At 46.4% G+C, this 27,915-nt stretch overlaps 1 protein-coding gene across 5 annotated transcripts; it reads right to left on the minus strand.

The window, feature by feature from the left end:
- Positions 1–728: 728 nt before the first annotated feature.
- On the minus strand, positions 729–23,825 carry LOC137348473 (zinc finger protein 774-like). Of its 5 annotated transcripts, none has more exons than XR_010969115.1 (3): positions 23,669–23,825; positions 22,777–22,888; positions 729–1,009 (listed from the first exon to the last, which is right to left on the minus strand). XR_010969115.1 is itself a non-coding variant. In XM_068013779.1 (3 exons), exon 3 carries the CDS (start codon positions 10,347–10,349, stop codon positions 9,525–9,527), a length of 825 nt encoding a protein of 274 aa, XP_067869880.1. In that variant the 5' UTR covers positions 10,350–10,841; positions 22,777–22,888; positions 23,702–23,825; the 3' UTR covers positions 8,691–9,524. The 5 variants fall into 5 exon arrangements, 4 of the variants coding, with proteins under 4 accessions (XP_067869880.1, XP_067869878.1, XP_067869881.1 ...); XM_068013779.1 differs by lacking the exon at positions 729–1,009 and adding an exon at positions 8,691–10,841 and having other exon boundaries at positions 23,702–23,825; XM_068013777.1 differs by lacking the exon at positions 729–1,009 and adding an exon at positions 8,691–10,841.
- Positions 23,826–27,915: the final 4,090 nt, after the last annotated feature.

Consider the following 27,915-nt stretch of genomic DNA (forward strand, 5'->3'; position numbering starts at 1 on the left):
GGTGTCACAGAGGGAACGATCCCTTCGGAATGCTGACAGGGGGAGGGGAAGATGCGTTTGGTAGTGGCATCACGCTGGAGGTGGCAGAAATGGCAGAGGATGATCCTTTGGATATGGAGGCTGATGGGGTGGAAAGTGAGGACAAGGGGAACCCTGTCGCAGTTCTGGGAGGGAGGGGAAGGGGTGAGGGTAGAGGAGCGGGAAATGGGCCGGACACAGTTGAGGGCCCTGTCAACCACAGTGGGGGGGAATTCTCGGTTGAGGAAAAAGGAAGGCATATCAGAAGCGCTGTCGTGGAAGGTAGCATCATCAGAGCAGATGCGTCAGAGACGGAGAAACTGTAGGTAATTAGTTCAAATCATCTCATGTTTCAAATTCAAGTGGGGTTTATATTGTGGCGACTTTTACACGTCTGGATAAATTTAGGTTCTTGATTTCGTAAATCCATGCTGACTCTGTCCAATTCTTCCACTGTTCTCCAAGTGCTCTGCTATAAAATCTTTGATAATGGACTCTAGAATTTTCCCCACTACCGACGTCAGGCTGACTGGTCTATAGTTCCTTGTTTTCTCTCTACCTCCCTTTTTAAATAGTGGGGCAATGATTAGATTCTCTCTTGTTGGAGATGATCATTGCCTGGCACTGTGTGGCATGAATGTCACTTCCACTTATCAGCCCAAGCCTGAATGTTGTCCAGGTCTTGCTGCTTATGGGAATGGATTGCTTCAGTATCCGAGTAGTTGTAAATGGCACACAGCACTGTGAAATCATCAGCGAGCACCCCCACCTCTGAGTTATATTGGACAGAAGGTCACTGATGAAGCAGCTGAAGATGGTCGGGCCTAGGACATTGCCCTGAGGAACTCCTGCAGTTTTCCTTCTGATTCCCATTGACTTCAAAAAGTGGAGGTCAGATAGATTCGGAAACTTGGTAAAATGTTATGTCGAGAGATAGGTAATGGGAAACCTTTTAACAATTAATTCAGAATTCACAGTGATTGCCCATTTCCTGAAAAAAATAATAAAAACACAATAATAGTGGTTGAACTGTGGCTAACAAGAGAAGTTAAAGATATTGAAGAAGGAGGCTAATAATGTTGCCTATAAGAGTTGTAAGTTTGAGGATTGGGAGGATTATAAAATTCAGTAAAGGATGACCAGGAAATGGTTAAAGAAGGAGATAATAGGATATGAGAGTAAACTAGGGACAAAAACAGGTTGTAAAAGCTTTTATGGGTATATAAAATGGAAGAGATTAGTGAGAGTGAATGTGGGCACCTCAGGGGCAGAGACAGGAGAAATTATATTGGGGAATAAGGAAATGGCAGAGACATTAAACAAATACTTTGTATCTGTCTTCATGGTTGATGTGCCAGACACCCTGGACACAGTCCATAATCTCTCAAGATGGGATGACACCATCACGGTAGAAGACACATTCTGGAAGTAATAGCGAACCAAGGGTCTAGTGAGAATGAGGAACTTAGGGATATAATCATAAGTAATGAAATAGTCCTGGAGAATTTGATGGGAATAAAAGCCAACAGATCTCCTGGACCTGATGGCCTACACCTAAGGGTTTTAAAAGAGGTTTTGATCTTCCAGAATTTCCTAGATTTTAGAATATTCTCCAATGATTAGAAGGGAGCAAATGTAACACCACTATTCGAGAAAGGAGGGAGAGAGAAAGCAGGGAATTACAGGCCTGACATCAGTAGTAGGGAAATGCTAGAGTATTATTAGGGAATGTAATAATGTGGTTCTTAAAAAAATCATAATATGATTGCGCAGAGGCAGGAATCCTCACAACATTTAAGAAGTATTTAGATGAGCACTTGAAACGCCATAGCATACAAGGCTATGGGTCAAGTGCTGGAAAATGGGGTTAGAATAGATAGGTGCTTGATGGCCGACATGGACACGTTGGGCCGAAGAGCCTTGTTTCTGTGCTGTATAACTCTATGGCTCTAAATGTGGAGTTGGGGCTGAGATGAGATCAGCCATGATCGTATTGAATGGCAGAGCTGGCTCGAGGGGCTGAATTGCCTACTTCTGCTCCTAGTTCTTATGTTCTTAAATCAGCATTTGCTGCACAGAAGTTAGCCTTTTCATAACACTCATCGGAAGGAGATGGTGATATCACAAAAAGGGACGATCAGTGGGGCTTTAAGTCAGTACCTGACTCACACCAGGATGAGTCCAATTTCCTTCCACTCTGGGGGGGTTAATGTTGTTCTTATCCACCATCGGCTTCACGGCCCCTGATTAGAAATGACTGGAAACATTGGTCCAATTGTGTCTGTATGAGGTCACAGCCCCGGGCTCATCTTGGGTATTGTGTCATAGAGTCATATAGCACAGAAACAGGCCCTTCGGCCCATCGTGTCCACGCCGGCCATCAAGCCTATCTATTCTCATCCCATTTTCCAGCACTTGGCCCATAGCCTTGTATGCTATGGCTTTTCAAGTGCTCATCTAAATACTTCTTAAATGTTGTAAGGGTTCCTGCCTCTACCACCCCTTCAGGCAGTGTGTTCCAGATTCCAACCACCCTCTGAGTGAAAAAAAATTCCTCAAATCTCCTCTGAACCTCCTGCCCCTTACCTTAAATCTATGCCCCCTGGTTATTGGCACCTCCATGAAGGGAAAGAGTTTCTTCCTATCTATGCTCCTCATAATTTTGTATACCTCAATCAGGTCCCCCCTCAGCCTTTTTTGCTCTGAGGAGAACGACCCTACCCTATCCAGTCTCTCTGCATAGCTGAAATGCTCCAGCCCAGGCAACATCCTGGTAAATCTCCTCTGCACCCTCTCCAGTGCCATCACATCCTTCCTATAGTGTGGTGACCAGAACTTACACAGTACTCCAGCTGTGGCCTAACTAGCATTTTGTACAACTCCATCATAACCTCCCTGCTCTTATATTCTATGCCTTGACTAATAAAGGCAAGATCCCACATGCCTTCCTAACCACCTTATCTACCTGTGCTGCTGCCTTTAGTGATCTATGCACAAGTACATCAAGGTCCCTCTGACCCTCTGTACTTCCGATGGTCCTACCATCCATTGTATATTCCTTTGCCTTGTTAGTCTTCCCAAAATGCATCACCTCACACTTCTCAGGATTAAATTCCATTTGCCACTGCTCTGCCCATCTATATGATTAGATTAAATTAGATTAGAGATACAGCACTGAAACAGGCCCTTCAGCCCACCGAGTCTGTGCCGAACATCAACCACCCATTTATACTAATCCTACACCAATCCCATATTCCTACCAAACATCCCCACCTGTCCCTACATTTCCCTACCACCTACCTATACTAGTGACAATTTATAATGGCCAATTTACCTATCAACCTGCAAGTCTTTTGGCTTGTGGGAGGAAACCGGAGCACCCGGAGAAAACCCACGCAGCCACAGGGAGAACTTGCAAACTCCACACAGGCAGTACCCGGAATCGAACCCGGGTCCCTGGAGCTGTGAGGCTGCGGTGCTAACCACTGCGCCACTATGCCACCAACTCCCCACTCACCCCTGGAGCAGGGAAGCAGGCTGCAGTTGTTCGTGCCGTGCTTCCCGTGCAGAGACAGGGCTGCCTACCGTACAGCTAATTGCGGCAGTGGCAGGATGAGGCCTTTAATTGGGCATTAATTGTCCAGTTAAGGGCCTCAGTTGGTGGTGGGGCTAAATTGTGGCTGAGGTGTGAAGGTGGCGGGGTCCCCCCTGCCACCATCCTGTAATCTAAGGCTTTCCTCCTCACTATTTACAACACCACCAATTTTCGTGTCATCTGCGAACTTACTGATCATACCTCCTGATGACCCTGGAGTAGCAGCTGCTCTGTGTCTCAAGTGGAGAGTCAATATCAGCATAACAGAAAATGAGATCAAGAGAGATAGACAGAGAGAGTGAGTGATAATCAGAAAGTGAGCCAGTCAAATGGAGAGAGAAAGACAAAGAGAATGAAAGACAGAGAGAGAGAAAGAGTGATAGACTGACAGTGAATTTCAAATTTTGATATGGATATATTTTAGTTGGGTAATGTTATTAAAGGATATGGAACCCAGCTGAGTAACTGTACCTAGGGAATAGGTCTTTCAGAGAGCCAGTGCAGATACAATGGGCCAAATGGCCTCCTGCACTGTAACAATTTTGTGAATTGAGATATTGATCAATCTTGAGGTAACTAAATGGTGGAACAGATTCGAGGGGCTGAATGGCCTCCTCCTGTTCACATGTTCCTCTATTTTACAGGATCATGAGACTGATGCCCTGAGGCTCCTCTCTCAATACCAGGGCCTTCAATTCCTGACAGTTATGGAGTAAGGTGTTATGATCCCCATGGAGATCACCAAAACAGCAGACAAACCCTACTCAACGACCTCCCTTTCTGCAGCTGTGATACTAACCCGGATTAACAATGCCATTCCCCCACCTCTTTTACCTCCCCTCCCTATTCCTTTTGAAACATCTAAACCCCGGAACATCCAACATCCATTCCTGCCCCTGTGATATCCAAGTCTCCGTAATGGCCACAACATCGTAGCTCCAAGTACTGATCCATGCTCTAAGTTCATCACCCTTATTCCTGACACATCTTGCATTAAAATAGACACATTTTAACCCATCATACTGGCTGCAACTTTGCCCTGTCAACTGTCTAACCTTCCTCACAGACTCTCTGCACTCTGTATCTGCTTGTCCAACAGCTACCCCATCCACTGATCCATAGCTCCGGTTCCCATCCCCCTGCCAAACTAGTTTAAACCCTCCCGAGGAGCTCTAGCAAACCTCCCGCCCAGGATATTGGTGCCCCTCCAGTTCAGATGCAACCCGTCCTTCTTGTACAGGTCCCACCTTCCCCAGAAGGTATCCCAATGATCCACATATCTGAAGCCCTCCCTCCTCCACCAGCTCTGTAGCCATGTGTTCAGCTGCACTCGCTCTCTGTTTCTCGCCTCACTAGCACGTGGCACCGATATCAATCCTGAGATTACTACTCTGCTTGTCCTGCCTTTTAGCTTCCAACCTAACTCCCTATATTCGCTTTTCAGGTCCTCATCCCTCTTCCTAGCTATGTCATTGGTACCGATGTGTACCACGACTTCTGGCTGCTCCCCCTCCCCCTTAAGAATCCTGTAGACTCGATCCAAGACATCCCTGACCCTGGCACCCAGGAGGCAACATACCATCTGGGAGTCTCGTTCGCGACCACAGAATCTCCTGTCTGTTCCTCTAACCATCGAATCTCCTATCACTATAGCTCTCCTATTCTCCCCACTTCCCTTCTGAGCCACAGAGCCAGGCTCAGTGCCAGAGACCTGACCGCTGTGGCTTTCCCCTGGTAGGTTCTCCCCCCCCCCCCCCCCCCCCCCCCCCCCCACAACGGTATACTTATTATTGAGGGGAACGGCCACAGGGGATCCCTGCACTGTGCGCCTATTCCCTTTCCCTCCCCTGACGGTCACCCAGCTACCTTTATCCTGTAACTTAGGTGTCACTACTTCCCTATAACTGCTCTCTATCACCCCCTCAGCCTCCCGAATGATCCGAAGTTCATCCAGCTCCAGTGCTTAAAGATTATAAATTAAAGATCAGATGCAAAGATAGATGTCTCAGATTTATTCGGCAGTCCGCTCAGCAGAGATGGCACTGAATAGTCATAAAGTTCCTCAAAACCATGAACTTCTTCAGGTGCATTTCCAACTCCTGTTCTCCAAGACACAAACACAGATGTATTGCCTTCTCGTTGATAGCGAGCGTTGCAGACTTCCCTATAATGTTTCAGTCTTGTCACCTCTCACCAGCCTCAGTCCTACTCACAACAGTTTTACTGGTGTGGTTCCACCTGTAACTCTAAGTCACTGAAAACAGCTGTAGCAACTCATGTTTGCCAAAGGCCAGCTCCCAGAAATAAGTATTCCCATTTTGCAACCTGTCTTTTGAAAAACTAGCAGCTTGCCTGGAAGAACAGCCTGCAGCTTGCTTCCACACTGCAGACCTGGGAACTGACCATTTAATAGCTCTGGTCGCATGACTCTTTCATTTAACCTTGTTCTGACTTCCCAGACCTCTGAAAATTTTCGCTGCATTTCCCAGTAAATGACTGTCTCAAAAAACAAGCTTCGACACCAAAGTCCTTGCACCTAACAGGACATTCAATAAGTCAACTGTTCAGATAAAAGTCTGCACATGAGGGTATTCAGGGTACCCTAGACAGGACAACAACCTCCCCTTCATAGATACACGATCCCGACTGAAAGACAATGGTGAGTCTGGGCAGAATGATGGGTGGATACAGTGTGTGTTGTCATTATAATGATAATCCGACCCTCAATAAATAAACCAAGGAGTGAAATATGAAACATGAGATTTAATTTGGAGCAAATCAGATCTGGGATTGTCTTTCTCACACATGAATGTCAAGATGGCCCATGTTACCGGGGCTGGTGGAGCTGGACAGGGCCTGACCCAGCACCGACAGGACAGGACATTCCCACTGGGAGGTGATATAAAGCTGAATTAACACTCGTGTATCATTTTCATTGTTTAATTAATTTTACAATGAGATTCAGTGGATATTTCCTGTCAGGTTACCCTCCAGCTGAAAGGAAGATAAAAGTTTTCACATCACCAATCACATCAATGTTCACTATAACAGACAGTCCTGGAAAACGTTCCTGCAAATCCCTTTAACAGGATGCTGATGAACTTTACATTCAGAAATGTAAATGTACAAGGGGTTTATAGTATCATTTAGGTGTGGGATCTGTGATTACTAATCCATTTGAAAAGGGGACCTTCAACCAAAACTCTGAGAATCACTGCTGTTGATTCGATGTAACGCTACGTACTCATTGTAATTCTCTGTAACTCTATGTTACTATATCTGACTCCTGACGTAGCTGGAAAAGCTTTTCCTATTAATACCACAATTATGCACCATCTCTGAGCTTCTCTAATGGCTGCTTTTTGTCTCCCTCAATTGTGGGTGATATTTGTCCCTATTAACCTGTAAACTGAATTCATCTTGATCCAAACTGGCTTCAATGTAAGACAGTTCAGGGAGTCAGGAATCATTCACCCCAAGACCTACACTAGCAGGTAAAACCCCAGACAGTTCCTTAGTAAGGATTCCTCTATTTCCTCAATGTATATTTGTCAGGATACTGAAACCCAGCTCCTGGAGGCTCCACTCCCTGAGCCTACAACCTTCAGCAGGGTCAGTGATGGAGTTCCACAGCAGGAGTGATTCCAGAATAACTGTCGGGATCACACCCTCATGGATGCTCCGGGTTATTTAGTTTTAATTATCCTGGTGTCTAACTTGCACACGTCAATAAAACAGGGAACTCCTGGTAACACTGCAGGTTCTTCATTATCTGGAGATCAAATGTGTGTTGTATTATTGTCCCAGCAGTTAACAGACTCCTGTGAACTCCTCTGTCTGCTATTTTAATGAACACCTTAACCTATTTATTTTAAATGGGTTTGTTTTAAATAAGTTAACATCTACTTTGAAATGGTAGATTCAGGACTGTCACACAAACATGTTAAATCTTTGTAGACTAATTACCACAGTCATTTTCAGATTGGAAGCTTAAAACTGCAATTTCACTCAGTCAGGAACAGATCACAGTTTTACACCTATCTCTGATTTGACATCACATTTCTAGCATTTACCATTGTTCTTCCTGACTCTAAACACATTTGTAAAGGAATCGTCTGTTCCGCACCCAGCCGCTCGAGAGCGCGGCTGGGACACATTTCTTACACACCTCAGGATTAACCCACACGGGGACTTTGCTGTCAGTGAAGAGAGAAGAGAAAGGCCAAAAAGTGCCTTTTGTCCCTCTCAGTGAGACCCTGATGGACTGTGTCCAGGCTGAAGTTCAGTTCCTTCCATACGATCCTTCCCCAGATTGTCCTTTCTGAGCTCCAGCCTGGTGATGTTAAACACTCAGAAGGAAAGACAAAAATCTACAACAATGTGTTTAAATCAAAGTTGATTTATTGATAATTTATCCAGAATATTAACAGCCAGCCCAAATGGAGAGGTTATCAGCAGGAACACTTCCCAACTATCAGAATAGAAACATAGATAACATATGGAGTAGAAGGAGGCCATTTGGCCCATCATATCTATGCCAGACAAAAACAGAGCTATCCAGCCTAATCCCACTTTCCAGCCCTTGGTCCATTGCCCTGTAGGTTACAGAAACCCAAGCGCGTGTCCAAGTGACTTTGAAATGTGATGAGGGTTTCTGTCTCTACTACCCTTTCAGGCAGTGAGTTCCAGACCCCCAGCACCCTCCCAGTGAAATGATTTCTCCATTTCCCTCTAACGCTTCTGCAAATTACTACAAATCTATGCCCCTTGGTTATTAACCTCCCCACAAAGAGAAACAGGTCCTTCCTATCCGCTATATCTAGGCCCTGCATAATTTTAAACACCTCAACTAAACCTCTCCCCAGCCTCCTCTGTTCCAAAGAAAACAACCCCAGCCTATCCAATCTTTCCTCATAGCTAAAATTCTCCAGTCTTGATAACATCTTCATAAATCTCCTCTGCACCCTCTCTGTTGCAATCACTCCTACCCTATAATGCGGTGACCAGAACTGTCCATGTATTCTGGCGGTGGTTTCACTTTAGGGGAGATGGTGATGTCGTGGTAATATCACTGGACTAGTAATCCAGAGGCCTGGGCAAGTGCTCTGGGGACGCAGGTTTGAATCCCACCCCAGCAGATGGTGACATTTGAAATCAATTAATAATAAATCTGGAACTAAAAAAAGCTAGTCTGATGATGGCCATGAAACCATTGTCGTTTGTTGTAAAAACCCATCCGGTTCACTAATGTCCTGACCTGGTCTTGCCGACATGTGACTTCAGACCCACAGCAATGTGGTTTTCTTTTAAATGGCCTCGCAAGGCTCTCAGTTCAAGGGCAATTTGACATGGGCAATAAATGCTGGCTCTTGTACGACTAAAGGAAAGTATCCCGTATGCCTTCCTCACCATTTTATCTACCTGCCCTACTACCTTCAGACATCGGTGGATATGTACTCCATGGTCCTTCTGTCCTTCTACACTTTGCAGGATCCTATCATTCACTGTTTATTCCCTCGTCTTCTTTGTCCTCCCCAAATGCATTCTCTCACTTTCCCAGTTAAATTCCCTTTGCCAGTTTTCTGCCCATCTGACCAGTCCATTGATAGTTTCCTGCAGTCCGCAGCTTTCTTACTCAAAGTCAACCACATGACCCATTTTGTATTATCGGCAAACTTCTTAATCATGCCCCCCTACACTTAAGTCTAAATTATTGATACATACAATGAGAACTAAGTGGCCTGGTACTGAGCCCTGTGGAAACCCAACTGAAAACGAGCTTCCAGTCAGGATTCAGCCCCGGATGTGACTAACAGCAGCAATAACAGCAACAGAATTCAAACCCTGCAGTCACTTGTGAACTCGCTGGTGTCTCAGCAGATTACTTGAATCAGCAAATCCCTTTCCACACTCACAGCAGGTGAACGGCCTCCCTCCCAGCGTGAACTCGCTGATGTCTCAGCAGATTGCCTTTACTTTTAAATCTCTTCTCACAGTCGGAACATTTAAAAGGTCTTTTATCTGTGTGAACAACTTGGTGTATTTGAAGGTGAGATGACTGAGTGAATCCCTTCCCACACACAGAGCAGGTGAATGGCTTCTCCCCAGTGTGAACTCGCTGGTGTTTTAGCAGGGTGGATGGATTAGTGAATCCTTTCCCACAGTCAGTGCAGGTGAACTGCCTCTCCCTAGTGTGAATTTGCTGGTGTCTCAATACATGGAATGACCGAGTGAATTCCTTCCCACACTCAGAGCAAGTGAACATCCTCCCCCCAGTGTGAGTACGTTGGTGTTGCTGCAGGTAGCTTTTACTTTTAAACCTCTTCTCACAGTCAGAACACTTAAAAGGTCTCTTGTCTGTGTGAACAAGTTGGTGTGTCAGGAGGTGGGACAACTGACTGAATCCCTTCCCACACAAGGAACAGGTAAACGGCTTCTCCCCAGTGTGAACTCGCTGGTGTGTTAGAACGCGGGTTGACCGAGAGAATCCCTTCCCACACACGGAGCAGGTGAATGGCTTCTCCCCAGTGTGAGTACGTTGGTGTTGCAGCAGGTCATTTTTACTTTTAAATCTCTTCTCACAGTCAGAACATTTAAAAGCTCTCTTATCTGTGTGAACAAGTTGGTGTGTCAGCAGGGAGGATGGATTAGGGAATCTCTTCCCACACACACAGCATGTGAACGGTTTCTCTCCAGTGTGAACTCGACGGTGTTTCAGCAAGTGCGATGAATTCATGAATCCCTTCCCACACACGGAGCAGGTGAACGGCCTCTCCCCAGTGTGACTGCGTCGATGAGTTTCCAGCTGGGATGGGTAATTGAATCCCTTCCCACAGTCCCCACATTTCCACGGTTTCTCCGTGGTACGGGTGTCCTTGTGTCTCTCCAGGCTTGACAATCAGTTGAACCTCAGCCACACACAGAACACGTGTACAGTTTCTCCCCACTGTGAATGGGGTGATAGTTTTTCAGCCTGTGTAACTGGTGAAAGCTCTTTCCACAGTCAGTGCACTGGAACACCCTCACTCGGGTGTGTGAGAGACTTGGTGCCGTTCCAGTCACACTGATGTTTCAAATCTTTTTCCGCAGACAAAACAGACAAACCTTTCTCCTTCCACATTCAAAGGATTTTCAAAGGATATTCAGGTCCTGACGATCTGACTCAGTCAGATCTTGATGTGATGTTTGATTTGAGTTTCCCATCTGCAAATCCTCCCCTTCTAATCCTCTGTAAAAGGAGATTATATAGAATGACATAGACTACACAGTGCACAAACAGGCCATTCAGTCCAACTAGTCTCTGCTAGATTAGATTAGATTAGAGATACAGCACTGAAACAGGCCCTTCGGCCCACCGAGTCTGTGCCGACCATCAACCACCCATTTATACTAATCCTACACTAATCCCATATTCCTACCAAACATCCTCACCTGTCCCTACATTTCTCTACCACCTACCTATACTAGTGACAATTTTTAATGGCCAATTTACCTACCAACCTGCAAGTCTTTTGGCTTGTGGGAGGAAACCGGAGCACCCGGAGAAAACCCACGCAGACACAGGGAGAACTTGCAAACTCCACACAGGCAGTACCCGGAATCGAACCCGGGTCGCTGGAGCTGTGAGGCTGCAGTGCTAACCACTGCGCCACTGTGCTGGTGCTTATATACATCATGTGTCTGTTCCTCTTCCATCTACCTCATTTCAGCCTTTCAGCAGATCTTTTTATTCCCTTTGTTCTCATGTTTTCATCTAGTTTCCTCTTGAAAGCATCTCAACTATTTGCCTCAACCAATTCCACATTCTACCCACTCTGAGTAAAGAAAATCTCTCCTTATTTCCCTATTGGATTTATCAGTAACTGTATTCATGCCCCCTAGATGTGGATTCACTCAAGTGGAAATATTCTCTCCACGTCTATTACGTCCAAAGAGCTCGATCACGACACCGATAAGTCTTCTGTTTTCCAAATAAAAAAAGCCCCAACCTTTTCAATCTTTCCCGAAAGCTGTAATCTTGCAGTTTACAAAAGGCATCACTGTCAGTCCAGGATAGAAATTCACACGGCTGCATTTGTTGACAACGCAACCACTAGGTGGCCCTGTACTAACAATGCGCAAATGCAGCCTCATCCACTTAAACGTCACTGTCTGCGATGTTCAGGCTGCTGCCAGGATTAAAGATGGCGCTGCTCAATTTATCACAGAAAAACAACTTCAGCCCATGGCAGCAGACAATGGACATGTTTGATAGATGGCGAACATTGTGATGTTAAAGTCTCATCGAAGGACAGCACCTCTGACAGTGCTGCACACCCTCTGTAATTCTGTGAGGTTTCTGTGCCATCCTGCTCTCCAGCCACTCACTCCCAGCTTCCACCTTCTCCACCATCCCTCCAGACGCTAGCTCGAGACCGTGCTACTTCCCTCCTCTCGGCCACGTGTTCCTACATTTCCCCGTCACCCCTCGCAGTGCGATTTGCTTCTTCAGGCGCAGCGAATGGCCAAGAGGAGGGAAGCGGCCCATGGCCTAGAACGAGTATCTGGAGGCATGGGGGGAGGGAGGGGGAAAGAGAGCAGGGAGTGAGCGGCCGGAGAGCTGGGGGTGGGGGCAGTGGGCAGGAGGCAAGGAGCGAGCAGTCTGGAATGAGTGGCTGACAGGGGAAGAGCGTTTTTCTGCATTTGTGCCAGTTGGTCCAGGCAAGGCAGGAAGGACGTAGGCGGCACTTGCGCAGCATCTCAGAGCACAGGAGACCGTTTGCGCATGCGTGCAGCTTGGAGCGCTCTGATGACGTCAGCGGGACGTCAGGAGTCACTTTGAATTCACAGCATTCTTTCCTCCTGCTTCCTGGCCCAGAATGGTCATGCGTGCGCCCTACTGCACATTGCCTCCTATAAGGATGGCGCCCATTACTCCGGGCCTGTCACCAGGAGAAGCCCCACAGCTGCCGTGCCACTGCAGTACAAACGCGGGACTGGCAGCTTCTTAAATCAGGACTCGAGGCCAACACCAGGTGTTTATGAAGCCTGACGGCCCACACTCCGGCTTCATTCCTTTCCTGCACTCGGCGGTTTCTCACCCACTGCCATTCAACACAATCATTTCTGTCCCGCTCCAGCATCCAGTCTGCACCGTGCCTGTGCGGGGGCTCCTGTAGTGAGGGTAGGGCACATTCTGCCCCGTGGGGAACGCTGGGTAACAGCTCCGCCATTGAAAGACCATTTTACTGAACAGAAAATAGTATTATGATCCTATTGTGATTGGACCCAAAGGGCCAAGATATAAAGTTATCAATTGATACAGAAACCCAAGTGGACGTGCCCTCCGCCATAATTCTGTCCTGCATGTGATTAACAGTAGCAGTTAAAGCAGAACTAACCCCGGGTCCCTGGTCTGTCAGCAGGTGAGGTGAACAAGCGAATCTCGTTCCACTCACTTCCAACAGAACTGTGGGTGTACCTGCACCCCAAAGACAGCAGCAGTTCATCAAGACAGCTCACCACCATCTTCTCAAGGGCAATTAGGGATGGGCAATAAATGCTGGCCTACCCAGCAATGCCCACATCCCATGAACAAACAGTAAAAATAAAACTGTTCACAAGTCTATTGTGCAGCACAGCATCAAATGCCACATCAACATAACTGAGTAAATCCCTTTGCACACGAACTCAGTCATTACAGCATAGAAGGAAGCCATTCAGCCCATTGAGTCCATACTGGTTCTCTGCAAAGCCATCCAGTCAGTCCCACTCCACCACTTAACCCCCATAACCCAGCAGGTTTATTTCCCTCGAGCGCCCATCCAATTTACTTTTGAAATCTTATCATTGTCTCCGCTTCCACTAATCTCGTAGGCAGCAAGTTGCAGGTCAAAATCACATGCTGTATAAAAAAAGTTCTCCTTCATAATCCCCCTACATCTCTCATCCAAAACCTTAAATCTGGGTCCACTGGTCCTTGTACCATCAGCTAATGGGAACAGCTTTTGTCTACCCTATTCAAACCAGTCATATTCTTGTATATCTCTATTAAATCTCCCCTCAATCTACTTTGCTCCAAGGAGAACAACCCCAGATTCTCCCACCTAGCCTTGTAGCTAAAATCGCCTATTCCCTGGAACCATTCTGGTAATGGGCTGACAATTGGTAAGTAACATTCACGTCATACAAGTGCCAGGTAATGACCAGCTCCAACAAGAGAATCTAACCACCTCCTCATTATTTTAAACAGCATTACCGTCGTTGAATCCCCCACTATCAACATCTAGGGGTTACTATTGACCAGAAGATCAGGTCAGAAGCTGGGAATTCTGCAGCGAGTAATTCACCTCTCGACTCCCCAAAGCCGGTCCACCATCTGCAAGTCACAAGTTTTTTGTGTGCGTTATTCTTTCATAGGATGTGGACGTCGCTGGTTTTAGTTGCTCATCCCTAATTGCCCATGAACTGAGTGGCTTGCTCAACTATTTCAGAAGGCAGTTAAGAGTCAACCACATTGCTGTGGGTCTGCAGTCATGTATAGGCCAGGCTAGGTAAAGACGGCAGATTACCATCAGCGAACCAGTGATAATGACAATCAGTGTTAGTTTCATGGCACCATTACTGATACCAGCTTTCAATTCTAGATTTTATGAATTAATTGAAGTTAAATTTCACAGCTGCCTGATGGGATTTAAACATAGGAACACAGGACTTAGGAACAGCCCTGCAAGCCTGCTCTGCCATTCAATAAGATCATAGCTGATCTGGTTGTGGTCTCAACTCCACTTTCCTGTCTGGCCCCTCCCCCATAACCCTTGACTCCCTTGTTTATCAAAAATCTATCTAACTCAAAGAACAAAGAACAGTACAGCACAGGAACAGGCCATTCAGCCCTCCAAGCCTGCGCCGATCTTGATGCCTGCCGAAACTAACACCTTCTGCACTTCCGGGGCCCATATCCCTCTATTCCCTTCCTATTCATGTATTTGTCAAGATGTCTCTTAAACGTCGCTATCGTATCTGCTTCCACCACCTCCCCTGGCAGCAAGTTCCAGGCACTCTCCACCCTCTGTGTAAAAAAACTTGCCTCGCACATCCCCTCTAAACTTTGCCCCTCGCACCTTAAACCTATGTCCCCTAGTAACTGACTCTTCCACCCTGGGAAAAAGCTTCTGACTATCCACTCTGTCCATGCCGCTCATAACTTTGTAAACCTCTATCATGTCGCCCCTCCACCTCCGTCGTTCCAGTGAAAACAATCCGAGTTTTTCCAACCTCTCCTCATAGCTAAAAACTCAGCCTTGAATAAATTCAATGACCCAGTCTCCACTGCTTTCTGGAGAACAGAATTTCACACACTATCGACCCTCAGAGAAAAAAAAATTCTCCTCATCTCCGTCTTAAAAGGGAGACCTCTTATTAGGGTCATAAGAGTTATAGAGCACAGAAACAGGCCATTCGGCCCATCGTGTCCATGCCAGCCATCAAGCAACAATCTATTCTAATCCCATTTTCCAGCACTTGGCCCATAGCCTTGTATGCTATGGTGTTTCAAGTGCTCATCTAAATACTTCTTACATGTTGTGATGGTTCCTGCCTCTACCACCCCTTCAGGCGGTGTGTTCCAGATTCCAACCACCCTCTGGGCGAAAACATTTTTCCTCAAATCCTCTCTAAACCTCCCGCCCCTTACCTTAAATATATGCCCCTGGTTATTGACACCTCCGCTAAGGGAGAGAGTTTCTTATCTACCCTATCTATGCTCCTCATAATTTTGTATACCTCAATCAGGTTCCCCCTCAGCCTTCTCTGCTCTAAGGAAAACAACCCTCACCTTTTCAGTCTCTCTTCATAACTGAAATGCTCCAGGTCAGGCAACATCCTGGTGAATCTCCTCTGCACCCTCTCCATGACAATCACATCTTTCCTAGTGTGGTGAACAGAACTGTACACAGTACTCCAGCTATGGCCTAACTAGCGTTTTATACAGCTCTTCGACTGTGTCCCCTAGTTCTAGTCTCCCCCAAGCAATTAAGGCGGCTAATGGTATGTTAGCCTTTATCACAAAAAGATTTGAGTACAGGAGTAGTGAAGTCTTGCTTCAATTATATAGAACCTTAGTTAGACCGCATCTGGAGTACTGTGTACAGTATTGGTCTCCTTATTTAAGGAAGGATGTAAATGTGCTGGAAGCAGTTCAGAGACGGTTTACTAGACGGATACCTGGAATGGGCAGGCTATCTTATGAGGAAAGTTTGGACAGGCTAGGCTTGTATTTGCTGGAATTTAGAAGAGTTAGAGGCCATTTGATTGAAACATATAAGATTCTGAGGGGTCTTGACAGGGTGGATGTGGAAAGGATGTTTTCCCTGTGGGAGAATTGCAAACAAGGTGTCACTGTTTGAAAATAAGGGTCACCCATTTAGGACAGAGACCAGGAGAAATTTTTTCTCTGAGGTTCGTGAGCCTTTGGAACTCTGCCTTAAAAGGCGGTGGAAGCAAAGTCTTTGAATATGTTTAAGGCAGAGGTAGATAGATTCTTGGATAAGCAAGGGGGTGACAGGTTATCGGGGGTAGGTGGAAATGTGGAGAAATCAGTTCAGCAATGAACTTATTGAATGGCGCAGCAGGCTCGAGGGCCCGACTGGTCTACTCCTGCTCCAAATTCACATATACGTAAGAGGGTCTGTCCTATGAAGGGAGATTGGGGAAACTGGGCCTGTATTCTGTCTAAACCTACAAAATACTTAAAAGAATAGACAGGGTAGATGCAGCCAAGATGTTTCCCCTGGTTGAGGAGTCAAGAACCAGGGGACACAATTTCAAAATAAGGGGGAAGCCACTTGAGAGAGATGGGAAGTTTCTTTGCTCAGGGGGTTGTGAATCTTTGGAATTCTTTACCCCAGAGGGCTGTGGAAGTTCAGTCATTGAGTATGTTTAAAGCAGAAATTGACAGATTTCTAAATACCAATGACATAAAGGGATATGGGGATAGTGTGGGAAAAAGGCATTGAAGTGGATGATCAGCCATAATCATATTGAATGGCGGAGCAGGCTCGATGGGCTGAATGGCCTAGTCCTGCTCCTATGTTCCGTGCAACTGCAGAAAAACTTCCCTTTTATATCTTTATTTTTTTTTTATATACACTTGTATATTCCATTGCCCTTGCAATAAACGACAACATTCCAATTGTCTTCCTAAACACTTGCTGTACCTGCATACTAGCTTTTTGTGATTCATGTACCAGGACACCCAGATCCCTCTGGAGCACTGAGTTCTGCAATCTCTCTCCATTTAAATCGTATACTGCTTTTCTATTCTTCCTGCCAAAATGAAGTTGTTCTAATTTACCCACATTATATTCCATCTGCCAAAATTTTGCCCATGCACTTAACCTATCCATATCATTTTGTAGACTCTTTACCGCCTCTTAACAACTTACTTTCCTTCCTATGTTGGTGTCATCAACAAATTAAGCTACCATACATTCAGTCCCTTCATCCAAGTCATTGATAGATATTGTAACTAGTTAAGGCCCCAGCATTGATCCCTGTGGCACTCCACTGGTTACAGCTTGCCAACCTGAAAAAGACTCATTTATCCAGTGTTCCCAGGGTCTCTGGTTACTAGTCCAGTGATATTACCATGATGCCACCGTCTCTCCACTACAGGACTGTGATGGAACACTCTCCACTTGTCGGGATGAGTGCAGCTCCAACATTCAGGGAGCTCGACACCATCCAGGACAAAGCAGCCTGCTTGATTGGCATCCCATTGGCACCAACCTAAACATTCACTGCCTCCACCACTGATGGACAGTGGCTGCAGTGTGTACCATCTACAAGATACACTGCAGCAACTCACCATACCTCCTAAACCAGTGAACTCCTCCACTTAGGAGGACAAGGGCAGCAGACGCATGCGAACACCACCATCTGCAAGTTCCTCGCCAAGACACACACTATCCTAACTTGGAAATCACCGTTCCTTCACGGTCACTGGATCAAAATCCTGGAACTCCCTCCCTTACAGCAGTGTGGGTGGACCTACACCAGAGGCGCTGCAGCAGTTCAAGGTAGTTCACCACCACCTTCTCAAGGGCAGATAGGGATGGGCAACAAATGCTGGCCTTGCCAGCGATGCCCCACACCCCATGAAAACTAACAACTAACCAGAATCTCCTCTGCACCCTCTCAAGGACCTTCACATCCTTCCTAAAATGTGACCAGGACTGGATGCAATACTCCAGTTGGAGCCAAACCAGAGCTTGATAAAGTTTGAGCAGAACTTGCCTGCCTTTGTACTCAATGTTCCTATTTCTGAAGCCCAAGATCCCATATGCTTTGCTACTCTCTCAATGTGTCCTGCCACCTTCAAAGATCTATGCGTATGAACCCACAGCTTACTCTGTCCCTGTCCACTCTTTAGAGCTGTGCCATTCAGTATATATGACCTCTCCCTATACCTTCTGCCCAAATGCCTCACCCCACACTTCTCTGTATTAAATGCCATTTGCCACTTTTCTGCTCATTCTGCTAGCCTATCTGTGTCCTGTTGCAGTCGACTGGTATCATCCTCAGTTTGCCAAACCTCCAAGGTTATCATCTGCAAATTTTGAAATTTTACTCAGTATTCCAATATCCAAGTCATGTATTTATATCAAAAAGCAGTGGTCCTCACAATGACCTTTGGGCAACACCACTGACTACCATCCTGCAAGCTGAAAAACTGCTATTTACTACACTCGCTGTTTGCTGTCCGCTGTCCTTAAACCAGGTTTTTAAAAAAAATCCAAACTGACACTGACCCCCCTATTCCATGAGCTTAATTTTGTTAACCAGCTTTTTATGTGGTACTTTGTCAAATGCTTTCTTAAAATCCACACAGCCAACATCCACTGCATTCCCTTCATCAACTTTCTCTGTCAGTTCATCAAGAAATTGAATTAGATTCGTCAAATATGATCTGCCTTTTACAAATCCTTACTGGCTCTCCTTAATTAACTCAAAACTGTCCAAGTGCCTGTTCATTTCTTCCCCTGCTTGTTATTTCTAAAACCTTACCCACCACTGATGTTAAAAAACTATTCCCACCAGTAACTTCTTTCCTTTGCTATTTATCTCCATCCAAACTGAATCTACATCTTGATCTTCCGAGCCAAGATCATTTCTCACGACTATACTGATCGCATCCTTTATTAACAGAGCTACTCCACCTCCTTTTCCTTTCTTCCTATCCCTTTGAAGTGTAAAATACTCTAATATTTAGCTCCCAGCCTTGGTCACCTTGCAATCACATCTCTGAAATGGCTATCATAGCACAAATAGAAATAAATGGTTATGATATCAATTCATCCACATTGTTACAAATGCTGCATGCATTCAGATAAAGTGCCTTTTATTTTGTCTTTTTACTATTTTTCCCTACTCTGAACTGATTTGCTGGTGCACTCTTACTCTTACACACTCTATCGCTTCCTGTCACACTCTGGTTATCACTGTCAGTATTACTACCCTGCAATATTGTCTTCTCCTTTTTCAGTAACTTTCTAAATTTCCCCTCACCTGAACACTGACCACCACTATTTAGTTTAAAGGCCTAATATTACGATTAGCCAGGACACTGGTCCCAGTGCGGTTCAGGTGAAGGCTGTCCCAATGGTATAGCCCCCTCTTTCCTCAGTACTGGTGCCAATGCCCCATGAAGTGAAACCCATTTCTCCTACACCAATCTTTGAGCCACACATGCAACTCTCCGATCTTATTTACTCTCAGCCAATTTGCTTGTAGCACAGGGAGTGATCCAGAGATTATTACCTTTGTGGTTCTTTTTAAATTTAGCCCCTGGATACGCATACTCCCTCAGCAGAACCTCTTTCTTAGTCCTACCTATGTTGTTGGTACCCACATGGACCACGACAACTGGATCCTTCCCCTCCCACTTCCACTAAGTTCCTCTCCAGCCTCGAGGAGCTGTCCTTAATCCTTGCACAGGGCAAGCAACACAGCATTCAGGATTCATGCTTCTGGCTGCAGAGAATCTTATCTTTCCCCTTAGACTGTTACATATATATTCTTTTTCATTCATTCATGGGGTGTAGGCATCACTGGCCAGGCCAGCATTTATTGCCGATCCCTAATTGCCCTTGAGAAGGTGGTGGTGAGCTGCCTTCTTGATCTGCTGCAGTCCATGTGGGGTAGGTACACCCACAGTGCTGTTAGGAAGGGAGCTCCAGGATTTTGACCCAGTGACAGTGAAGGAACGGCGATATAGTTCCAAGTCAGGATGGTGTGTGACTTGGAGGGGAACTTGCAGGTGGTGGTGTTTCCATTCATTTGTTGCCCTTGTCCTTCTACTTGGTAGAGGTCGTGGGTTTGGAAGATGTTGTCTAAGGAGCCTTGGTGCGTTGCTGCAGTGTATCTTGTAGATGGTACACACTGCTGCCACTGTACATTGGTGGTGGAGAGAGTGAATGTTTGTGGATGGGGTGCCAATCAAGTGGGCTGCTTTGTCCTGGATGGTGTTGAGCTTCTTGAGTGTTGTTGAAGCTGCACCCACCCAGGCAAATGGAGAGTATTCCATCACACTCCTGACTTGTGCCTTGTAGATGGTGGGCAGGTTTTGGAGTCAGGAGGGGAGATACTCGCCGCAGGATTCCTAGCCTCTGACCTGCTCTTGTAGCCATGGTATTTATATAGCTACTCCAGTTCAGTTTCTGGTCAATGGTCGCCCCTAGGATGTTGACAGTGGGGGATTCAGCGATGATAATGCCATTGAATGTCAGGGGAGATGGTCAGATTCTCTCTTGTTGGAGATGGCACTTGTGTGGCGTGAATGTTACTTGCCACTTATCGGCCCAAGCCTGGATATTGTCCAAGTCTTGCTGCAGTTCTACACGGACTGCTTCAGTATTGGAGGAGTCATGAATGGTGCTGAACATTGTGCAATCATCAGCGAACATCCCCACTTCTGACCTTATGATTGAAGGAAGGTCATTGATGAAGCAGCTGAAGATGGTTGGGCCTAGGACACTACCCCTAGGAACTCCTGCAGTGATGTCCTGGAGCTCAGATGATTGACCTCCAACAAACACAACCATCTTCCTTTGCGCTCGGTATGACTCCAACCAGCAGAGGGTTTTCCCCGATTGCCACTGACCTCAGTTTTGCTCGGGCTCCTTGATGCCTAACTCGGTCAAATGCTACCTTGATGTCAAGGGCTGTCACTCTCACCTCACCTCGAGTTCAGCTCTTTTGTCCATGTAGAAACCAAGGCTGCAATGAGGTCAGGAGCTGAGTGGCCCTGGCAGAACCCAAACTGAGCATCACCGAGCAGGTTATTGCTAAGCAAGTGCCGCTTGATGACACTGTTGATGACACCTTCCATCACTTTACTGATGATTGAGAGTAGGCTGATGGGGCGGTAATTGGCCGGGTTGGACTTGTCCTGCTTTGTGTGTACAGGACATACCTGGGCAAGTTTCCACATTGCAGGGTAGATGCCAGCTTTGTAGCCGTACTGAAACAGTTTGGCTAGGGGCACGGCAAGTTCTGGAGCACAGGTCTTCAGTACTATTGCCAGAATATTGTCAGGGCCCATAGCCTTTGCAATATCTAGTGCCTTCAGACGTTTCTTGATATCACGCAGAGTGAATCGAATTGGCTGAAGTCTGGCATCTGTGATGATGGGGACTTCAGGAGGAGGCCGAGATGGATCATCAACTCGGCACTTCTGGCTGAAGATTGTTGCAAATGCTTCAGCCTTATCTTTTGCACTGATGTGCTGGGCTCCCCCATCTTTGAGAATGGGGATATTTGTGGAGCCACCTCCTCCAGTTAGTTGTTTAATTGTCCACCACCATTCATGGCTGGATGTGGCTGGACTGCAGAGCTTAGATCTGATCTGTTGGTTATGGGATAGCTTAGCTCTGTCTATCGCATGCTGCTTACGCAGTTTGGCATGCAGATAGTCCTGTGTTGACACCTCATTTTGAGGTATGCCTGGTGCTGCTCCTGGCATGCCCTCCTGCACTCTTCATTGAACCAGGGTTGGTCTCCTGGCTTGATGGTAATGGTAGTGGGGGGGATATGCCGGGCCATGAGGTTACAGATTGTGGTTGAGTATAATTCTGCTGCTGCTGCCCCGACTTGAATGGCCCCCCTGCACACGGTGTCATGGTCAGTTTGCTCATCCACTCTGCAGTCCCTGCTCTTGTCCAAACAATCTACAAGAACCTTGAACCTGTTGGACAGGCGCAAGGGCCGAGGCTCTTCTGCTTCTGTGTCCCCACATTTGCCTCACTCACAGTCACACCCTCCTGTCCCTGACCATGGACCAAATCTGAAGTACCTAGCCTAACGGGTGTGACTGCCTCCTGGAACAAAGCGTCCAGGTGATTTTCCCCTTCCCTATTACATCGCAATGTCCGAATCTCAGACTCTAGCTCATCAACTCTGAGCTGAAGTTCCTCGAGCTGCAGACGCTTACTGCAGATGTGGTTGCTGTGGATCACACTGGTGTTCACCCAGCCCCCACAGGCTGCAGCTGCAACACATCTCCTGCCCTGCCATCTTTATTGTGTTTTATTTAACTAATTAGGTTTCAAGTTTAGAAATATCACTGATAATTTGTCGTTCTATTAAGTAGTTTAACTAGTTAGCATACAAATTTAATACTTTTATCTCGCCAGTACCAGCTTAAACTACTGACCCAGTGTGGAAAAGAAAAAAACCTTAAAACACAACCACTCACACATCTGCTCCCTAATTGATGCCTCTGGGCTGTAGCTCTCACTGTCTCCAGCTCCCTCTCTTGGATCACTGCTTGTTATGTAAAAGTTCAGAACAGCACCCCCTCCCTCACTGCACCAAATTCCCATATTTAGCAAATTCCCGAGTTTAGCTCTCTGTCTCACAATTACACAGCACTTTGTGCATTAGCAAGACCTCCTGCATTTATACTAACTAGAATTCCACAGACCTGAGTCAGGTCCTGCTGACTGGGGAACCAGTTCTAACTAGCTAACTAAGTAACTAACTGTGCAGCTGACACTTGCAGGTAGTTTGTTTACCATTCACTAAGACTGAAAGGAACTATGATTAAATATTAAAGTCAAGTTAAATGCGAAATGGAAACCTGACTCGATTTTAGAAAGAGGTCAACCTCTGAAATTTCCACTTACCAAATTCCCAAATTAAGCACTGTGTCACGCAGCACTCTGTTTCTGTTTACATTAATCCAGAGGCCGTGAGTTCAAATCCTGCCTCGGCAGTTTGAGAATTGAAAGTCAAAATCTGGAAATAAAAAATCTGGTTGTCAGTAGATGTGACCATGAAGCTACTGGATTGCCTAAGAATGTTCATTTATACAGCATCTTTCCCCAACCTCAGGATGTTCCAAAGCACTTTACAGCCAATTAAGCATCTTTAAAATGTGTACTCACTCTTGTAATGTCGGATAATGCGGGCAGCCCAAGCTGTGTACAGCAAGATCCCACAAACAGCAAACACCAACCAACCACCCACCTTTTCACAACAGGCATAAAATTGGTTCATTCCCTCAAGGGATGGAAACCTGCCGTCCTTACCCGGTCTGGGCCTGTATAAGTGACTGAAGTCTTACACTAACATGGATGACTATTAACTGCCCCTGAAGTGGCCGAACGAACCACTCAGTCGTATGAAACCGGTTCAAGGAGGCGGCCGCCCACCACCAGCACCTTCTCAAGGGGAGACTAGGGACAGGGTAATAAATACCAGCTTTACCAGCGATGCCCACATCCCAAGAATGAATTAGTAAAAACTTGCAGCCAGTCCTTTCCTCAAAGGGACTGGTGGAAAATCTGAAGCCCACCCACTGGAGACACCAAAACCCATCCAAGCTCAGTAATTATCAACCAGGTTTTCTCGCACCCATTGCCTCCGCCTCAAAGGCTGTGACATTAAAATCCCCGTGTTTTAGTGTTTTGGGTGGCCCCAACCAGTGTGGTGTCCTCCCCAGGAGAGAGGCCTGCCGGCTACCGGCTACCACTCGAGCCCCAGGCTCTCTCCGCGGCCTTGCTCCTGGCCGCTCACCTGCTCCTGCACAGCTCGAGCTCGATGGCCCACCTGTGCCGGCGCGCGCCATCACCAAGCCCCGCCCCCGCAGCCATGGCAACGCCGGCGACCGTTAACCATCTCCCGTTCAAACTTCTCGACGCGCGAAAAAATGCGCCAACAATCGCTGCCTCGCAGATCGCGCACGCGCACCAACTGCGTTCGGAGCCGCAATGTCAAACGTCATCATCGCCTTCTTTGTTCGGAGCAAAACTCTGCCAACGCCATTAAGCCAGGCGAAATGAAGCGCCACTGCCCCGTAGAAAGATGGACACCACGCTCAATGCGAACATTTCACTTCGAGTCATAGAGTTATACAGCACAGAAACAGGTCCTCGGCCCATCGTGTCAGTGCCGGCCATCAAGGACCTATCTTTTCTAATCCCATTTTCCAGCACTTGGCCCGATGCCTTGTCTGCTGCGGCATTTCAAGTGCTCATCTAAATACTTCTTAAATGTTGGGAAGGGTACCAACCCTTCAGGCAGCGTATTCCAGATTGCAACCAATCACAGGGTGAAAACATTTTTCCTCAAATCCCCTCTCAACCTCCTGCCCCTTATCTTATATCTATGCCCCCTGGTTATTGACATCTCTGCGAAGGGATAAAGTTTCTTCCTACCTACCCTATCTCTCTCTGCCCTTCATAATTTTGTATACTTCTATAAGGTCTCCCCTCAGCCTTCTCTGCTCTAAGGAAAACAACCCTCGCCTATCCAGTCTCTCTTCATAGCTGAAATGCTCCAGGCCAGGCAACATCCTGGTGAATCTCCGCTGCACCCTCTCCAGTGCAATCACATTCTTCCGATGGTGTGGCGACCAGAACTGTACACAGTACTCAAGCTGTGGCCTAACTAGCGTTTCATACAGCTCCATCATAACTTGTGGTTGCTGGCCATTTCAACACTCCCCCCTGCTCTCATGCCCACATCTCTGTCCTGGGATTGCTGCAGTGTTCCAGTGAACATCAACGCAAGCTCGAGGAACAGCACCTTGTTTACTGATTAGGCACGCTACAGCCTGCCGGACTGAACATTGAGTTCAATAATTTCAGAGCATGACGGGCCCCCCTTTTTATTTTTAGTTATTTTTTTCTTTTTTGTGTTTGTTTAGTTTGTTTCTACTGTGCCGACCCACTTTTTCATGTTTGTGCTTGGGGCCAAACTGTTCAGTTTTCTGTCAATTAACACCCTCTGTATTAACAGTTTGTCTTTCACCACACCAGTAACATACCGTTTGCCTTTGCTCCATGACCTTCTGGTCAGTTATTCTCTGTGACCTTGTCCTATCAACACCTTCTCTTTTGTTATTTCTTGCCCCACCCCCACTTTACTTGCTTAAAACCTATTACATTTTTAGCCTCTGCCAGTTCTGATGAAGGGTCACTGACCTGAAACATTAACTCTGCTTCTCTCTGCACAGATGCTGCCAGAACTGCGAAGTATTTCCATTATTTCTTGTTTTTATTTCAGATTTCCAGCATCTGCAGTATTTTGCTTTTATCACAACTTGCTTGTTTTGTGAAAAAAGTATTTATCTTTTGCAAGCTTGATTAGAGATAGTCAGCATGGCTTTGTGAGGGGCAGGTCATGCCTCACAAGCCTTATTGAATTCTTTGAGGATGTGACAAAACACATTGATGAAGGAAGAGCAGTGGATGTTGTGTATATGGATTTTAGCAAGGCGTTTGATAAGGTTCCCCATGGTAGGCTCATTCAGAAAGTAAGGAGGCATGGGATACAGGGAAAATTGGCTGTCTGGATACAGAATTGGCTGGCCCAGAGAAGACAGAGGGTGGTAGTAGATGGAAAGTATTCAGCCTGGAGCTCGGTGACCAGTGGTGTTCCGCAGGGATCTGTTCTGGGACCTCTGCTCTTTGTGATTTTTATAAATGACTTGGATGAGGAAGTGGAAGGCTGGGTTAGTAAGTTTGCCGATGACACAAAGGTTGCTGGAGTTGTGGATCGTGTGGAGGGCTGTTGTAGGTTGCAACGGGACATTGACAGGATGCAGAGCTGGGCTGAGAAGTGGCAGATGGAGTTCAACCTGGAAAAGTGTGAAGTGATTCATTTTGGAAGGTCGAATTTGAATGCAGAATACAGGCTTAAAGACAGGATTCTTGGCAGTGTGGAGGAACAGAGGGATCTTGGGGTCCACGTCCATAGATCCCTCAAAGTTGCCACCCAAGTTGATAGGGTTGTTAAGAAGGCGTATGGGGTGTTGGCTTTCATTAACAGGGGGATTGAGTTTAAGAGCCGCGAGGTTATGCTGCAGCTCTATAAAGCCCTGGTTAGACCACACTTGGAATATTGTGTTCAGTTCTGGTCGCCTCATTATAGGAAGGACGTGGAAGCTTTAGAGAGGGTGCAGAGGAGATTTACCAGGATGCTGCCTGGACTGGTGGGCATGTCTTATGAAGAAAGGTTGAGGGAGCTAGGACTTTTCTCATTGGAGCGAAGATGGATGAGAGGTGACTTGATAGAGGTGTACAAGATGATGAGAGGCATAGATAGAGTGGATAGCCAGAGACTTTTTCCCAGGGCGGAAAGGGCTATCACCAGGGGGCATAATTTTAAGGTGATTGGAGGAAGGTTTAGGGGAGATGTCAGTGGTAGGTTCTTTACACAGAGAGTGGTGGGTGCGTGGAATGCACTGCCAGCGGTGGTAGTAGAAGCAGATACATTAGGGACATTTAAACAACCCTTGGATAGGTACATGGATGATAGTAGAATGAAGGGTATGTAGGTAGTTTGATCTTAGAGTAGGTTAAAGGGTCGGCACAACATCGTGGGCCGAAGGGCCTGTACTGTGCTGTACTGTTCTATGTTCTATGTTCTAAGCTGAGATGGACCATATTTGTCGTTTTTCTCCAGCAAAATATTATGCAGGTATATTTTAATTCTAATGTTGGTTCATTTGTACCCATTTATCTCCCATTACAAAGATGGCCGATATCGCTGAACCTGCCATTAAGACTTTCAATGGTGGGGCTATTACCCACCATTCCACGCGGAAGTGAATCTGCCCTATTCACACTACATGAGCTCAGTGCGCAGGCGTAATGCTGGGCTGTATCCGGGGCATGCGCAGTATCATTTTGATCAGACTGCTGGAGACGCTTTTGGGGCGGGAGAGTCGGACTAAGGCAGGCCTGGGCAGCGGGGTCACTGGCCGCCATCCTGTACAAGTCTTGGTGAGGGACAGTGATGGATTCAGTAAACTGAGAGATTACAGCGATTGGGAAAGATTGAACGGTGGAGCTTTTTTATTCCCAAAACAGAAGACTTAGCGGTGACATGATAGAGCTCTCTAAAATTATCAATGGGTTGGACAGAGTTGAATTGGAGAGAATGTTTCCCCTTGTAAGTGAATCCAAATCCAGGGGCCATGAATACAGTTACTGATAAATCCAATAGAGAAATAAGGAGAGATTTCTTTACTCAGAGAGTGGGTAGAATGTGGAAGTGGTTGAGGCAAATAGTTGAGATTCTTTCAAAAGGAAACAGATGAAAATAAGAGAACAAAGGGAATAAAAAGCTCTGCTGAAAGGCTGAAATGAGCTAGATGGAATGGGAGCAGACAAGCACCAGGTTTATAAGCACAGTCTAGTTGCACTGAATAGCCTGTCTATGTACTGTGTATTCTATGTCATTCTATATAATTTCCTTTCACAGGGGTTTAGAAGGGGAGGATTTGCAGATGGGAAACTCAAACAAAACATCTCATCAAGATCTGACAGTCACTCTATCATCAGCCTTTGAATGTGGAAGGAAAAATGTTTGTCTCTTCTGTCTGTGGGAAAAGATTTCAAACATCAGTGTGACTGGAAAAGCACCGAGACACACACACCCGAGTGAGAGCACTGACTGTGGAAAGAGCTTTCACCAGTTACACAGCCTGAAACACATCACACCATTCACAGCACGGAGCAACTGTACATGTGTTCTGTCTGGATGAGGCTTCAACTGATTGTCTAACCTGGAGAGACACAAGGACACCTGGACCACGGAGAAACCGTGGAAATGTGGAGACTGGGAAGGGATTCGATTACCCATCCCAGCTGGAAACTCATCAACACAGTCACACCGGGGAGAGGCTGTTCACCTGCTCCGAGTGTGGGAAGGGTTTTGCTAATTCAAACAACTGAGACACCAGCGAGTTCACAAGAGACAGCAGGGATTGGTTTCTGCTGTTATTGCTGCTGTTAATCACATCCAGGGCTGATTCC

Source organism: Heterodontus francisci, chromosome 34 (assembly GCF_036365525.1).
Source record: "Heterodontus francisci isolate sHetFra1 chromosome 34, sHetFra1.hap1, whole genome shotgun sequence".
Taxonomy (NCBI): domain Eukaryota; kingdom Metazoa; phylum Chordata; class Chondrichthyes; order Heterodontiformes; family Heterodontidae; genus Heterodontus; species Heterodontus francisci.